Source organism: Schistocerca cancellata, chromosome 3, assembly GCF_023864275.1.
Source record: "Schistocerca cancellata isolate TAMUIC-IGC-003103 chromosome 3, iqSchCanc2.1, whole genome shotgun sequence".
Lineage (NCBI taxonomy): Eukaryota > Metazoa > Arthropoda > Insecta > Orthoptera > Acrididae > Schistocerca > Schistocerca cancellata.
This window is the reverse complement of record NC_064628.1, coordinates 356,848,351-356,864,995: the sequence shown is the minus strand read 5'-3', so window position 1 is coordinate 356,864,995 and position 16,645 is coordinate 356,848,351. Positions and strand designations below refer to the sequence as shown.

The 16,645-nt window shown below is 41.7% G+C and overlaps 1 protein-coding gene across 5 annotated transcripts in view; it reads left to right on the top strand.

Annotated features, from left to right (window-relative positions):
- The window catches only part of LOC126175045 (peptide methionine sulfoxide reductase), a 30,539-nt gene extending 14,211 nt beyond the window's left edge, over positions 1 to 16,328 (top strand). For 3 of the 5 annotated variants that reach the window (XM_049921554.1, XM_049921555.1, XM_049921556.1), the window contains exon 5: positions 15,959 to 16,327. In XM_049921554.1, the coding sequence (XP_049777511.1) occupies positions 15,959 to 16,196 (238 nt within the window). In that variant the 3' untranslated portion in view covers positions 16,197 to 16,327. Of the gene's footprint in view, positions 1 to 15,958 lie in introns of all 5 variants that reach the window. The other 2 variants (XM_049921552.1, XM_049921553.1) reach the window with 1 other exon arrangement.
- Positions 16,329 to 16,645: the final 317 nt, after the last annotated feature.

Genomic DNA, 16,645 nt, shown 5'->3' with positions numbered 1-16,645 from the left:
GACGACAGGAACGTGATGAGGGCCTGCTGACGAGAGTGCGTAGCACGAAGGCGGTCCATATGATCCTTGAATGTGCGTACAAAACGTTCTGCTGCACCATTCGATTGAGGGTGGAACAGCGGAGTAAGAACATGGCGAATGCCATTGGCAGAACAAAAACTTTCAAATTCAGCAGAGGTAAATTGTGGACCATTGTCAGACACTAAAACTTCTGGAAGACCCTCAATACAAAAAATTGAAGTCAACGCCTGTATAGTTTGTGCAGACGTTGTAGACTGCATGGGCACAACAAACGGAAAATTACTAAATGCATCTATCACGATGAGCCAACGAGAATTCCAATATGGACCAGCAAAATCAATATGTACTCGCTGCCAGGGACCGGCAGGGCGTGCCCACTCAAAATAGCGTTGAGGCGGAGCAGCTTGGTGTTCGGCACACGTCGAACAATCTGTAGACATCCGCATAATCTGCTTATCAATGCCGATCCATGTACAATGACGGCGGGCAAGCTGCTTGGTGCGGACCACTCCCCAATGACCTTGATGCCGTAAGTCGAGGACCTTGGATTGGAGCACTTGGGGAACCACTACACGAAGCTGGTCATTCTCGGTGCGTAACAGCAAAACTCCTTGTGAAACAGACAACAGATGACGTTGCGGATAATAGCGACGAACCACAGGATCCGATATGTCCTTTGCCTTGGACGGCCAACCGCGTTGAACAAAACGTAATAGTAAACTCAGATGAGGATCCGTAGCTGTCTCACGTGCCACCTGACGATAATCAATCGGAAAATCCCGGAGGGATTGATGCTCATCGGCGTCAATCTGATGGCAAGAGTCTTCAGAGGAATCGAAGACATCATCCGCAGCAATCAGCAATCTAGAAAGCGCGTCAGCGTTTGCATGCTGAGCGGTAGGGCGATACAGTATCTCATACTGGTATTGTGATAACAAAAGAGCCCAACGTTGTAGTCTCTGAGCTGTCCGCTGAGGAACTGGTTTAGACGGATGAAACAGTGACGTCAGAGGCTTGTGAGATCTGTTACTAAATAGAATGGTCTACCATAGAGGTAGTGATGGAATTTTGTGACACCGAACACAATAGCCAACGCTTCCTTGTCCAATTGGCTATAATTACACTGAGCTTTGTTTAGCAATTTCGATGCGAACGCAATAGGACGTTCGGTGTTACCGACTCGGTGAGACAACACAGCACCAAGGCCGAAAGAAGAGGCATCACAAGCTAACACTAGAGGCTTGTTTGGGTTGTAATGGACCAGACAATGATCATTCAATAAAGCCTCTTTAAGCTGCTGAAAGGCTGATTGGCAATCAGCTGACCACACAAACGGAACATTCTTACGGCGGAGACGATGCAACGGTGCAGCAATCTGTGATGCATTAGGTATAAACCCAATATAATATGTCAATTTGCCAAGAACTGCTTGCAATTCATGCAGATTGCGAGGGGCGGGCAAATCACGAATAGCTGCTAAATGTGACTGGGAGGGATGAATGCCTTGAGCATTAATAACATGTCCCAGATACTCCATCTCCGTAAGGAAAAATGAACATTTATCGATGTTGCAACGTCGGCCTGCCTGAGAAAACACTGTAAACAAACACTCTAAATTACTGAAATGTTCAGCAGGCGTCCGACCGGACACAACAATATCGTCTAAATAGTTGCAACACGATGGCACATTAGCCAGAAGTTGTGACAAAAAACGCTGAAAAACAGCTGGAGCTGACGCACAACCAAAAGGCAAACGCAGAAAACGGAACAACCCCAACGACGTGTTTATGACAAAATACTGTTGTGATTGCTCGTCGAGGGGCAATTGCAAATATGCTTCACGGAGATCAGTTTTGGAAAAGAAACGAGCTTCCCCTAACTTATCCATCAGCTCGTCCGGTCTAGGCAAAGGAAAAGAATCAATGACAGTCTGAGGATTCACTGTCGACTTAAAATCAGCACACAAACGTAACTTGCCAGACGGTTTCTTTATAATAACTAAGGGAGAAGCCCACTGGCTCGCTGAAACGGGTTGAATAACAACGTTGTTTTGCCAACGACGAAGTTCATCTTCTACAGGTGCCCGGAGGGCGTGAGGCACTGGACGAGCACGAAAAAATCGAGGCTGAGCATTATCTTTTAACGTAATATGAGCGGTAAAGTTCGCAGCACAACCTAGTTCGTCTTTAAATATTTCACTGTATTGTTTACGCAAATCGGTTATGCTGTCTTGAGGAACAACAACAGAATTAATTTGCAACACATTGTCTTGGATAGACAGGCCAAACAAGTCAAAACAGTCTAATCCAAAAATGTTTACACTGTCTGTAGCGCGGAGCACTGTGAATGAAACTGTTTTTGTATTGCCACGGAATGTGGCTGGCACGCTACATACACCTAACACAGGAATTTGTTCTCCACTATAAGTAGCCAAAGAATGTTTTGCCGCTGAAAGTTTAGGGCGGCCGATAGCCGCATACGTAGCACTATTTATTAGAGTCACAGACGCACCAGTGTCTAATTGAAAATTGAAGGTCTTATCCTGGATGCGTAGCTTCACAAATAGTTTATTACACTGTGTCTGGATCGGTGCAGTGGAGGCGGAAGACACAAAATCAGCGCGTTTAGCGCGTGTTCGCTGCTTACGACAACTCGTGGGTTGGGCGGGTGGAACAACAACTCCCGCTTCACTTGCAGTCTGTACATTACTTTTTACAGCGTTTGAATTACGCTTGGGTTGCATAGCAGAGGGCTGGGTGGGTGGCTTATTGCGAACAAGTTTATTACCCACACGAACCGTGGAAGAGTCTTTAAACGCGACCTTCTGGGCGGGCTGGCGTTGAATAACATGAATATCCATGGGCTGGGCAGCACTAGAATTGTTCTTGCGTTTACGCAAACAAACAGTCTGGATGTGTCCTTTTCTTTGACAAAAGTGACAAACCGCGTTTCTTAATGGGCAACGTTCACGAGGATGAGCAAGAACACACTTAGGGCAAGACTTAACTCTATCATTTTGCACACGCGGCCGACGAATGTTTTTAACATGGCGCGGCCGGCTAGTGTTTACAGTCTGACTCTGCCGGTGGGGCCGCGGGCGTGACATAACTTGCTTAGCACAGGCAATTTGAGAAATACATGGCTGATCTAACTCACACTCAGCATAGTCAAAAGTATCTTGGGCTTCAATGATGTTCATCACAGTCTCTAATGACGGGTCAGGCAACTTTAAGATAGCAGCACGAATACGAGAATCTGCAATGTTTTGAGTAATAGCGTCTCGTAACATGACATCACTGTAGGAAGCTCCACACACACAATTAAATCGGCACTGACGGGTGAGGCCCCGTAAATCTGTTAACCACTGTTTATTAGATTGATGTGGCAGTTTCTTTAATCTGAAGAACTTGAATCTGGCTGCTGCCACATGAACTCGCGACTCGAAATACTCAGCAAGCTTGTTAACAACGTCATAGTCTAAAGCTTCTGGCTTGGATTCCGGGAACAACTTACAAAGTAGTCTATAGACGTCCACGCCTGCAGTGGATATTAAATAAAGCTGCCGCTCATTACCTGTGATTTTGTAGACTGTCATGTGCACCTGCAACTGCGCGAAATATTCTCGCCATTCTTCTCGTGATGCATCAAAAGCATGGAAAGGTGGTGCTGCCTGTGCTTGTTCCTTTTGTGTTGGTGGATTAGCCGCTTGTTTGGCGATTGCTTCCACCATACTTTGTATTTGCTGACTCTGTAACAAGATCAACTGTTGTAATTCGGCAGACATAGTGAACACAAATTAAACCAGCCCCCAAAATTTTTATCACTATAATTAGTATAACAAGAAACATGTTGAACCAGCCCTGCACACGAGTTCGGAAGTCCTCGTCGCCAGTTTTGTGGCGGCGTTCGTAGCGACAAACACTTCGCTGTAGAAACTGCTTACGAAGTCACCGCCACACTTTTAATAGCGGGCCGACCGGTCTGCTGGAACAGTGAACAGAAAGATGAAAACCCAAACACTCTGATTAAATAAAAGTCGGTACTTATATTTATTAACGAAGATACAGAAGCACAGTAGTGAACTCCGTGTCTACAGAAACCTGTCTAGTTCGAGTCGGAGCGGCTAGGTCAGCGTCGGCTGACGACAAACAACAACTCTGCTGCGATGAACACACAACTGACTAGCAAGTACACAAATCGGTGGAGAGTATACAACTGAGCGGCGAATACAGAACTGTCCTAGCGCTCGCGACTCCAGCGCTTAAGAAGCCAGAAGCCAGCGGTGGCGCGCGCAGACTTGCGGCGATTTCCTGTATCGCTGGCGCTGCTTATGCGGACGGCGTCCGGACTTTGATGCTGCCAACCTTTTGGCAGCGGGCTCGGTTGGCATTACTGGCTAGGATATAACATTAATAAAGTTCAGTGAGGCTCTTTATTAGGTGTTCTTCACGTTCAGAAATATATTCACCCTGATACGAGACTGTAAGGTCAAGTATGGCCTTGAATTTCTGGCAGGTCTACATTTAACAATAGATGTAACATTGATATATTGTACATTTGCGAATCAAAGATGACAGTGAATGCAGGAAATGAAATCAGGAAAATAACGTAAAAGATCACATCATTATTCATCATGACAATGCCAGCTCTCTCATAGCATGTCAAGCAATTGATTATTTGACAGAGAAAAGCATTGAACTAAGCATCTCAGTTCCTGTATTCATGTGGTTTATCATTTCATGGATTCTTCTTCTACTCTTGTGCCAAATAAAAATTGCATTGACAGCATTTTTCCTCACATTAAAAAGCCAACATCAGATTGGGAATGATGTAAAAGTGTATAAAGTATAAAAGTGAGTATTTTGTGAAGTAATAAAATGATTTGTACCAAAAACAATGTCTTTCTACAAATATTTCAGAGGCAACCCCCATACTAGTACATCTTTGCGGCTCACCAGCAAAGTGGGTTTAAGTTATTCTGTTTTGTGAATTCCCAAGTACAAAGTAAATTTTCTACATTCCGGTTCTAAAGAGTGCTACACATTAGTTGGAAAATGTAACCAACAGAACAAATAACCTGGAACATTCTGAACTCCATTCTTCTGGTACAAAAGATATGAGATTTTTTTTAATACTACACAATATATCAATGACAGAAAAGAATCAAAAAAATGTAGCAGCCATAGAAAATATAGGAGACACGCTGTTCTTCTGTAGGTGTTGACGTACCAGGTACAAAATGTATGTATTAGTAGGAGAATGCCGGACAGTGTCGTAGTTGGGTAAAAAGATGACACAGTCAGGACAAACGCATCTTTGACCATGGTGATGTATAGGGCCTACACCAAAAGTAAAGAGCAATTTTGTCTTTACTATTGGTTTCGTGAAACACGTTGAGCTTCGGTGTCCAAACCTGAGATGGTGTGATATTAACTTCCACAGAGTGTAATTCACTACTTAAGAAAAGATCGCCTTTCAGTGACATGTCACATGCTGAAATGAAGCCTGAAATGTAATGTAATTAGTTAAAACAAAGTATCAACACACTTGAAATGTAACATGAGCCTCTGCAGAGGAAGATCTGTTATCTGCTCAAGTTTTCTGATGAAATAAGGTCTTGATGGATGCAATGATGCTAAAGACTATCAGCATTCTGGGTGCACCTCAATATCAGACCATGGCTCTGTGTGAAGTAATTAGTGTAACCTTGTTGACGGAGGAGATAGAGAAGATCCAAAGGAGAGCGGCGCATTTCGTCACAGGGTTATTTGGTAACCGTGATAGCGTTACGGAGATGTTTAACAAACTCAAGTGGCAGACTCTGCAAGAGAGGCGCTCTGCATCGCGGTGTAGCTTGCTCGCCAGGTTTCGAGAGGATGCGTTTCTGGATGAGGTATCGAATATATTGCTTCCCCCAACTTACACCTCCTGAGGAGATCACGAATGTAAAATTAGAGAGATTAGAGCGCGCACAGAGGCTTTCAGACAGTCGTTCTTCCCGCGAACCATACGCGACTGGAACAGGAAAGGGAGATAATGACAGTGGAACGTAAAGTGCCCTCCGCCACACACCGTTGGGTGGCTTGCGGAGTATAAATGTAGATGTAGATGTAGATGTAGATGTTTTTAGTCTGTACAGCAGTGATACATAGGAGGCTGCGGTATGTTGCTTACTGAACAGTAGTTATTGAAACTTAGTGTGCTTTCACAGTGTGCTTGACATCTGTCATTAAGTGTGTGTAAGTTTAGTTCGTTCAATATGTCCTTGGGTCAGATAAACATTTGATAATTTGTGCCTCTCTTATTTGTAAATTTTAATCATCTCGTCTTAGTATTTCTTGCTGTAGTTACCACACCCTGGAGCTATATTTTAGAATTTGTCACACAAGTGTTTCGTAAATAATCTGATTTGTAGACTCACAGCATTTTCCCAGAATCTCCTGTCAGTGAGCCAAAGTCTGTCACCTGCTTTACCTACGCTTATGTGATCATTACATTTTATATTTGTGCAAACTTTTGCACCAAGGTATTTGTATACGAGTTGAATGATTCCAATTCCCACATTTATTTTCTAGTTGTAGGATGATAATTGTTGCATATTTTAAAGTGCCATTATTTAATATTTCTCATTATTTAAAACAAAATTATAATCTTTGTACAGCTTTATTATCTGAAGATCTGACTGAGTATTAATGCAGCTTTTTTCAGGTAGAAATTCATTATTGACAACTGCAGCAGGCTCAGAAAGTCTGAGGTTACTATCCATATTGTCTGCTAGTTTCGGGCACACCTAATGTTACTTCTGCATCTGTAGGTAACTGTCTGTTCAAGATAACATGCTAAATCTTCGCTTTAAAGAAGGGGGAGACCAAGAGATGAATACACTAAGCAGATTCAGAAGGATGTAGGTTGCAGTAGGTACTGGGAGGTGAAGAAGCTTGCACAGGATAGAGTAGCATGGAGAGCTGCATCAAACCAGTCTCAGGACTGAAGACCACCACAACACACACACACACACACACACAAAGAAATCCTCAAGCTAGTCACATATTTTATTTGATATCCCATATGATAATACTTTCATTAATAGCCCTTACTGTGGTTTTAAGTCAAATGCTTGTTGAAGGTCCAGAAACACTGCATCCACTTTATAGAGTTGAACCGTGAATTTCAGGATGTCGTGAGAAATGTGATAGTTGGGTTTTGCATGAGCAATGTTCCAATGATTTTAATTTTGTTCATGATACAGTTCAGGTTAGAATATGTGCCAAGGATATTAAACAGTAGTCTTGAGGGTAACTTCTGCTACCCTTCTTGTAGATGGTTGTGACCAGTGGTTTTTTCTTTGAGAGGTATTCTATATACTATGGTTAAGAAAAGATTAACTCAGGTCCAAATTTGTATAGAAACTCATAGGGGTTCCATCAAGCCCTGGAGTCATGGTTACCACCAAAAGCTCTGGGCGTGCTTCAGACACCACCATATGGGGCGGCAGTGGAACATTGTATGTCGCAGGGATCACGATGATGGTGAAAACCTCTATAAAAAATTCTCGGTCTCAAGGTATGCTGTGCACCAATGGGATGCATGGATGTTGAGGTGGAACAGCTGTTAGCAGGCAACCTCTGGGGAACCTGACACACCTCAGCTGTGTAAGGCTTACTCAGGCACGTAGGGCTCTGTTGGAGTGGACCCTTATTTTACTACATGCTCGTGGGACTGAGAGGGAACCCTTGAAATCTCCTCCTCCTCCTCCTCCTCCTCCTCCTCTTCTTCTTCTTCTTCTTCTTCTTCTTCCTAGTGGGATGGGTGTACTGCCTGATAGTACTCACACCCGTTCATCCAAAAGATTGAAGGAGGCTAGCCCTCCTGGTAATAAGAATCAGTTGGACTTTAGTAAAAGGACTCAAGGAGACATAGCTTGTGTTTCTGGTGATAGAGGACATTTGAAAAAGTTTTCTCGTTCTATATCCATAAAGGCTTAAAAGAATTTGCTGGCACCTTAAAATCTATTAAATGATTGCATAATGGTCTGTTTTGGTTGAAACTAAGTGATCCAAGCAAATGGAAGTTCTCAAGAAATCACATTAATTGGGTGAGTATGATATTGTTGTTGAGATGCACACTTCTCTCAAGTCAACCAAGGGTGTGGTCATATGCTGTGATATCATGGATTTGGACTTTGCGGAGCTGAAACAAGAATGGACATCAGTGGGGATACTTGATGTGTAACAACGAATACGAAGGAATAATGGAGAAATTTAGATGGCCACTTTCATTGTCACCTTCAGTTCTCTAGTGTAGCTTGAACATCTTATGGCAGGGTTCCTCCAACTTATAGTTAGGTTTTATATACCAAATCTATGCCGGCATTTTGGTCATACAGGGGTGAGTTGTGGAGGTGAAGTGACTTGTGGGAAGTGTGGAAAGGCAGTCCATGATGCTGGGACTGACTGCAAACTCAGATGATCTGCATCAACTGCTCTGGGAGCCATCCAGTCTGTAGCCAAGAGTGCTGTGTTTTCGCGGAGGAACATAAAATTCAGGAAATAAGTGACCCCTCTCTGTCTTTGCCACTTCGTATGCTTCCATCGTGCAGAAATCTGTTACCAAGGTGGATGCTTCAACAGAGACGACGTCCAGCATACCACTGTTCACCACCAGCATCTCTACTTGCTCTTCTACAAACCAAAGCAAATCAAGTAAAGATATAGCAATCTAGGCAGCTACCACAGAAAAGACCAGCAACAGTTCTGCAGTGAGCATCGAGAAGGCACATGAAAAGCAGAGTGCATCTCGATACACCCTTTCCCCGTCATCCTTGAAGGGACAGGGAACTGAAAAAGGGTCGTGCCATTCAGGTCAAAAGCTGTCCCTGGTGCAGTCAGATGTGGTTCTGGCACAACTGACTGATGAAGAGGACATCATGAAGTTAGATGCCTCGTCACCAGACCCAGGCAGTACCTCCATTCCCCCTTGCTCTAAAAGTGCTTCACCACCTGTGATGGTACCTAGTGCTTACTGCAGCTGAGTAGTTGCTCTTCTAAATGGCATCCCATATGAGCATTCCAGTTGCGTCTTTACCTGCAGTTGCTCATACTTTACTTTAGGTACTTGGGCTATGCGTGGTTCTATTTAAATGGAATAGCTCAGTGTAGTGATAGGGTTGAGCTGTGCCATTTGCTTTCATGCCCTGCAGTTAATTCTCTGCAAATAATAGCCTGTAGCTGTGATCCTGCTACCAAATAGTCTATGCATTGGCTAGAATTTGAAATTAACAAAATACAGAGAAGCGTAAAATGGAAGATAAATTAATAAAGGGTTTTATTATAATTATAATAACTGATGTAGGTGACAGAGAATTATGTTGAAAAATGTTTATTCAAGTAAGGATATCTCAGATAAATGGAAAGTCGTCCTACAATAAAAAGGTATAATACAGCCAGAAATACTCTCCTAGAATGCAGTAAAGTTACGTTCATTGTGTTAAGAGAATGGTAGCAAAATCCTCAAACTGAATAGTCATTGAAAATACATGAAACCTAAGTCCATTTTGTGATCACAATTACAATAAACATTCACCAGCTCAAAACAGTTGAGAGTTCAACATGATGATTCAGGCAATGCAAAGAATAGTAACAAATACTATGTCGATTCATGGTTCCATAAATCAAGTGGTAATAGTTAGTCCTATTCTGGAGCACTTTCAGACCTGTCAAAATATTAAGTCCCTTCAGAAGTTAAAGTATGTTAGCGGCCGTTCACTGCTGAGAATCAAACAGTCTCCATGACTGAATACTACTTGTTATCACAGCCAGGTCTGCTTCCTTCCAGAACTTACGTAAAAGTCCCAAATGACCCCCTGGAACTCGTGAAGTTCCAGTCTCCTCTTCACTCTCATGGTCTTTTGCAACTATCTGCTTCTCCGTTGCCTGAAGGCCATCAACCCAAAAAAAACGCATCAACTTGCAGCTCTGCAGCCATGATCTGATTAAAGTTGACATTTCCGGAACTAAACTAATCTGTTAAAAACAATATTTAAATAAAAGAAAGTCATAAACATTCAGTTACACTCAGATCATTTACAACAAGTATAGATAGTAGTTGGTTCATAAATAAGCAAGCCAGCATTATTGCACAAGTGTGCTTGCAGTAAATAACAACAGATTTTCCTTAAATATTGTTTAAACATTTATTTATGCCTTCTTGATGGAAGCGTCTTTTGGTTCTTTTTTTCAATCTTGGTGTCAGTTAATAAATGCGGTTCACCACTTTTAAATTAGTGAAATTTTTTAATAGCACTTGCATCAACATTTGAATGAAGTTACTGGCAAAATGGTATACTGTTCATTAAGTAAATACACAAGTACGACAAAGTATGAGGTATTGATCCTTTGTTCATTTGCTGTGGAAATGTGGAGAATATGATGTTCTGACAAACGTCTGCATTATAATAAAAGATACAACAGACATAATTAATCAAGAAATAAAATAGATACAGGAATGTAGCCTTCAGAGATGATGGCTATAATGCAATGCTATCATCTGAGATATTGTTTGTTGAAACCACAGGAAGTGATTAAAAGTTTCTGAATCGGAGGTTAATTTGTTGGAGCATCTCCTGCACGAAGCCATATAAGTAACAGCCATCCAAATTCCAAGCTTTGGGATATTCCCCATTTCTACTTAGCTGGAAGGGGATTAGGCTGACCATAGGTGCTTACGGGACCAACCCTGTACCCATTCTTTTTGTTGAGGCTGGAGAACCACCACTCACTATCTGGTGGCAGCTCCTCATGGTTCGTCAGATACGTAAGTTCCTCGCAGCTCTGCCTTCAACTGCATACCATATCGTTGCTCATCCACCTTTGGAATGCTTTTTCTCCAATCGTCTACGAGCAACAAAGCCATTTGTGATCTGCGTGCGGTCTGTGCTGGAGTCATTTGGTGTGGAGCAAGTAAAACCACAAATCCAGGGTTTTAACAGTCTTCCACCCAGTCACTGCAGAGACCCAGAGTAATTTTAGAATTGGTGCAGTACAGGAGAGATTGCACTCCTGCATATGTTTTTGATGTGTTATTTTATGACATTTTAAATGAGCACCATAACTCCACAGCTGTCGTTATGGGTGGGCCGAAACAGGAATTTTGGTTGTCCTGTTGTTTTTCCTGATTGTGTCATCAAGGTCCGACTGCCTCGAGACTTTACTATCTTGGCGATTTTGTGAGCACTGGAACAGATGAGATGTGTTTAGTGCTATATTCCTTGTCTGTTCAGATTCTGTGTGTGCCCTTCATTCTCTCTAACGCTTGTACTCGGGGGATATAGTAGTCCAGAATATCCAGGCCACCCTCCTCCATCAACAATGGCTGGGTAAGGAGGTGCCTTTCTTTTGGATACCAGGGCACATGGGTATAATGGGGAAACAGAAAGAGGGATGCAGCAACCAAGGAGGCGTGTAGTGATCCTCAGTTATTTTAGTGTGCCAGCCCTGTGCATGCTACTGTTGAGGTGCATACTCATGCATCATAGGGAAAAAGAGTGGCTGGTAGAGACGATGCGTCTCCTAAAGCCCGCTAAGGGTCAATGGCGTACCTACTTTCAGCCATGAAGATGGGATGAGATGGTGCTCACTCATCTTCACATAGGCCACACTCGTCTGACGCATGCCTTCTTGCTCTGGCGGAAGGATGCTTCAATGTGTGGTCTTTACCTACGGCAAATTTGCCACCAGATCTGCCCTCTATTTTAAGTAAGGTTTTGTGATTTGTCCAACTTGTTTCTGACAGTTTTAGGGAAATCTATTTAACATTTTAATGGGGTAACGGGCTCGCCCTTATCTTTTTGCAAATGGTCAGTCAGTCACATTTCCCTGTGCCCTTCATTTAGCTCTTCGTTTGTTTTCTTTGTTGTAATCATGGGTATAGCATCTTTCAGCCTTTCTCCATTGTCTTAAGGTGTGTGGGATAGAGTGGTTATGTGAGTGAGGTGGGAGTGAGCACGTGAGTGTCATTTTATAGGATTCCTCCTGATGTATAACAGTTTTTGTTGCTCTTAAGAAGTGTAAGGGCACTGATAACCTTGTCATTGAGTGCCAGTAAACACACACACACACACACACACACACACACACACACACACACACACACACTCTCTCTCTCTCTCTCTCTCTCTCTCTCTCTCTCTCTCTCTCTCTCTCAGGTGTGTCTGTGCTACTGAAACTAATATTACTTCTGCATCACTCGTCTCTGCAGTGGCACGAGAATTAATCTGGGCATGTGCTTTTGGAAATTCCTTTGTTAAAAAAGAAAAAAAGCTTAGGGTAATTATTGTTACCACAACAGCATTCTCAAAGGTGTCAGGTCTATTTGATGCTATTAGATTTAACATATCTCCACTCTGAGAAGGCTTCCAAATGAATTGTTCTAGTTAGTTCTTAGAGAAATCGTGTATTATTGTTTGTCAGAATGTCTTGCCGTACCCACTACGTACAAATGTGTGATATGCTGTAATCAGTTACTGGTTGTTTAAAGTCTTCTCTAATGATGATGGGTTGATTTGGACCAAGTGCATTAGCAAGCTGAGATTTATCTCGGATTTCTGGTTACATCTGAGAGTGAATCTGGTGGTTGAAAGGATCCAAGTATACATTTATGCATTTCGTGTCAAAATAATCTGGCGTGCAGCTTCAGTTTCTATCTTGGTGGATTTAAGTTTGTCTATCGTACTGAATTCAACATAATAAGTTTATTGCAGCCAAATAGCCATACAAATTCAAAGTACAATGAAGATGATAAAAGAAATTAGAAATTTTACATATTGTGTTTTGTAGTCACTTATTGTCTATGTCCTTTTGGTACAGAGCTCTATATGGTAACATTTGCATATCTGATGACACAGTTCACACTCACACATTTCTTTTGGTTCATGATATGATGTGTTGTTGCAAATAAGGTGATGGAAACAGTGGACTGCCATTCTGATGATCACGTATGTCATTTCAAAGTTTTCCTTTGTCTGTGTTGGGTCAACCATAGTGCCTGTGCTGTAAAATTCTGGAGATATGTCTTTCCTTTTTTCTTTCAAGATTTTAAGTTGACTTTCTCAAGCGCTGCTGTTGGGTAGCATCATGTTTGTCTGTAGGTCTTCAACGAGGAAGGGTTCCCTCGCCAGCAGGTCTGCAAGTCTGGAACATGTTGTTTTGGACAGTCCTACTGCTTTCTTTGTATAGGTCTCCTTCGTTCTTCCTAGTGGTGTTAGGTTTTTCACTGTAAGCTGTAATCTGATAATTTCTATGCTGTACATCAGTATTGGGAAGATTTTGGCTCCGAATAGTGCCATTCCTGTTTCTATTGTATTTCATGGATTGCCATTATTACTTGCGTTGCTTTCTCTGTTAGATGTTTTGTGAAACATTTGGAGTTGTTTATATTGTGACCCCTACGTATTTGAAGTCTGGTAAAATCTTCAGTTTTCTCTCCCATATGAAGATCTCAGCTGATGCAGATGCTTCCTCCATTTCAGAGTACTATCATTTCTGTTTTCGCCACATTTATTTCGAGACCATGTCTGATGCATCAATCTTCCATATCGTTTATCGCGTCTTGTAACTTTGCAATGTGCTTTGTGCGTATTACAATATCGTCTGCATATGCATATGAGATTACACCCTCCCTTTGGGGTATTCTTACAATTCCTTGTACTTCAATGATAAATAACAGAGAACTCACTGGGTCTCCCTGCTATACTCCGTTTAATTGGAGTATCAGCCCCAATAGGGACAGGTTCTGTAAGACCCTTATTTCATTGCATCACAGTATTGTGCCTGTGATTCATGTCCATGTGTTGTTTTCTTCTAGGGTTTCCTCTAGATTTTTGGTCATTAATTTTCTGTTTATAAAGTCAGAGGCTTTTGTGAAGTCTATAAATACTACATAGAGCTTATGTCTGTAATAAAGGGCTTCCCATATGCTCTTTAGCAGGAGTTCTATTCCAGTCAGAGTTGATTTTCCCTTCCTGAATCCCATTTGGCTTTCAGGGAGGTGTTTGTTGATTGTGTGCTTTATTCTTTCTGTTGTTATTTTTGTGAACACTTTGAAAGGTAAGTTTTGTAGGGCTATGCCTCCATATTTGCTAGGGTCCTTGAGGTCTCATTTCCCTTTACAAAGCACTTTTACTATTGATTGTCTCCGGTGTTGGGGAATGTAGGCTGTTTATATGCACTTTTGTCCACATTGGTGTTAGTATTGAATACACCATTTCTATTTGATATTAGCATATCCTTCTAGTATACACCCAAACCAATGATCAAAATAACTTTTATTAGATCTCTGACAGCGATCATCAAATTGAATCAGATGAACTGGCATGGGAATGCAGTGGAATAAAGTGGAAACCTGCCATGGAGTTCACGCGTGATACATAGTATGAATAGAACTGATGACAGAAGAGTTTACCTGTGAACAACAGAAAATTGAGCAGGCCAGTGCTTACGCAGAGTTCAACCACCGCAGACCGTGCCTTGCGCTTTGTGTGGAGTGTTCGGTCGTTAGCCACCAGCACCAGTTGCATGCTATATTTATAGACCTGCACATCTGTACGTGGTTTTGGATTCTCGGCTTGCTGTAGAGTGACTTGTAAAGTGAGTTTTGCTTCCGCTCAAGGAGTTCTACTCACCAGTTACTATCCAGCTGTGAAATACCTATGTTGACAGTTTAGTAGTGATGTTTTCATTCCTATGCAGACACTAACTGAAAAGTGAATGGAATTTTCTTTGGTGGATTTAATGTGTGGTGAAACTTGGTTACTGGTGTAGGACTCCAAAACAAAGAAGCATAGTTTTCAAGTGTAGCAAGCCTGTTGGTTTTTTTCCCCTCCTGTCAAAGACTTGGCCATGGGGAGATTTTTCTGACTGGATAAACAGTAAATACACAATACTTTCCATCCAGGTTCATTATTGTTTGAGGAAAAGGGTTTATGCACCTACTCATAAATCCAATATGCTTGGATTCTGCGTTGTTTTTTGTTGTGAAAATCAAACCCAACACTTTTCCTACTGTCCTACATATCAGACATGGCTTCATGTGACTTCTTTTTGCTCCCTGGCCCAAAATGTGAAACTGAAAGAGCTCTATTTTCCTAGGTCTCAAAAACAGTTTCCATCTAAAAGTTCCATATTGTTACAGTGTGTTTCAGTGACATTAGAAAGACATGTCAATACTCTAGCAGATCATTTTGGAAAGTACTATTTGTTATCTGTAAAGTAAATAAATTCCAGTAATGTCTGTCACTGTGATTGCATTGTTTATTCAAAGTTTTTATGTAGATTGCACATCATTTTATTTGTATCACATGTTTTGCATCAGCCTTCATCAGATAACGTAAAATGGTACAAAATAAGAAGAATGTTTTACTGTAATGAAGGTGCTCGTATTCGGCTGAAATTAAGCATAAAGCAGTTGCACAACAAACCAAAACTAACGTTTGTACTATAGAGTTGTTCAGACTTCAGATTCCAGTTCCCCATGCAGGAAACATAAATAAAACATCCAAGAGGTGGCGCTAATTTAGTGATTGAAACATATTTGGTAAATTCTTCACAGAATTATTTTAAAATTGCCATAATGAACTTACTACACTAGCAAGCAAAAGTAAAAAGACACAGGACATACCCCAAGAGTGACATTGAATAAAACTATTTTCCTAATATATCATTACAGTGTTTGCTTCATATACACACAGTCGTTTTGCAACAGATAATTACAAACAAAATCAAAACTTGGATATAGTCCATTTATCATGTAAGGAGTTTTAGAGCCCCCACATATAATTCTAGCCCATAGTCATCAGTATTTGGTAGGAGACAAGTGTGATTATTTGCAATTATTAGCTTCTTATGTTAACTGTGTCTGCAAAGTCCTGTTTTATTTTTTGCAGCTATCATCAGAAATACCGCCTGCAGCAGCACACACAGCTCGTGCAATGGTTGGGTCTGACATCTGGCAAGAAGCTCATAAGTTCACATGCTGCTGCACGTATCAATGGATATGTAGTAGGTATGGGTGGTGTGCAAATGTTTGAGGAGGATATCAGTAGGCTTGGGCTTACACCTGAAATAGCAGACTATGTGCGGAAGTGGGTTACAAAATATGAAGGACATGGCATGATTTGTTGAATATTCACCAGTGTATCAGTCGCTATTGCTGAGTATGATCTACTGTTTGAGGCCTAGAATTGGTTGTGGAGTTGGTCCACAGCCTTCACACGTACATGTAGAGGGGGGAAGGGAGGGAGAGGGCGAGAGAGGGAGAGGGAGAGGGGGAGAGAGAGAGAGAGAGAGAGAGAGAGAGAGAGAGAGAGAGAGGAAGGGGGGGGGGGGCGACTTCTATGTATTGCTAAAGCATTTAGTTTCTTCTCAGGGAGCAGCCAATCAAATAATTTTATAGCAATTGTAACAATATGAATCTTCTATCTAAATGAGTAGAACAGTGGTATGAAATCAAAGATTTTAGTCAGATTCTCATTGTTTGCTTTTCATTTTTGTATGAAAAACTTAAGCTTCATGAGGAATGTTTTTGAAACTGCCAGTGTAAAATCAGCAAACCAGTGTCATTGTTTACAAGT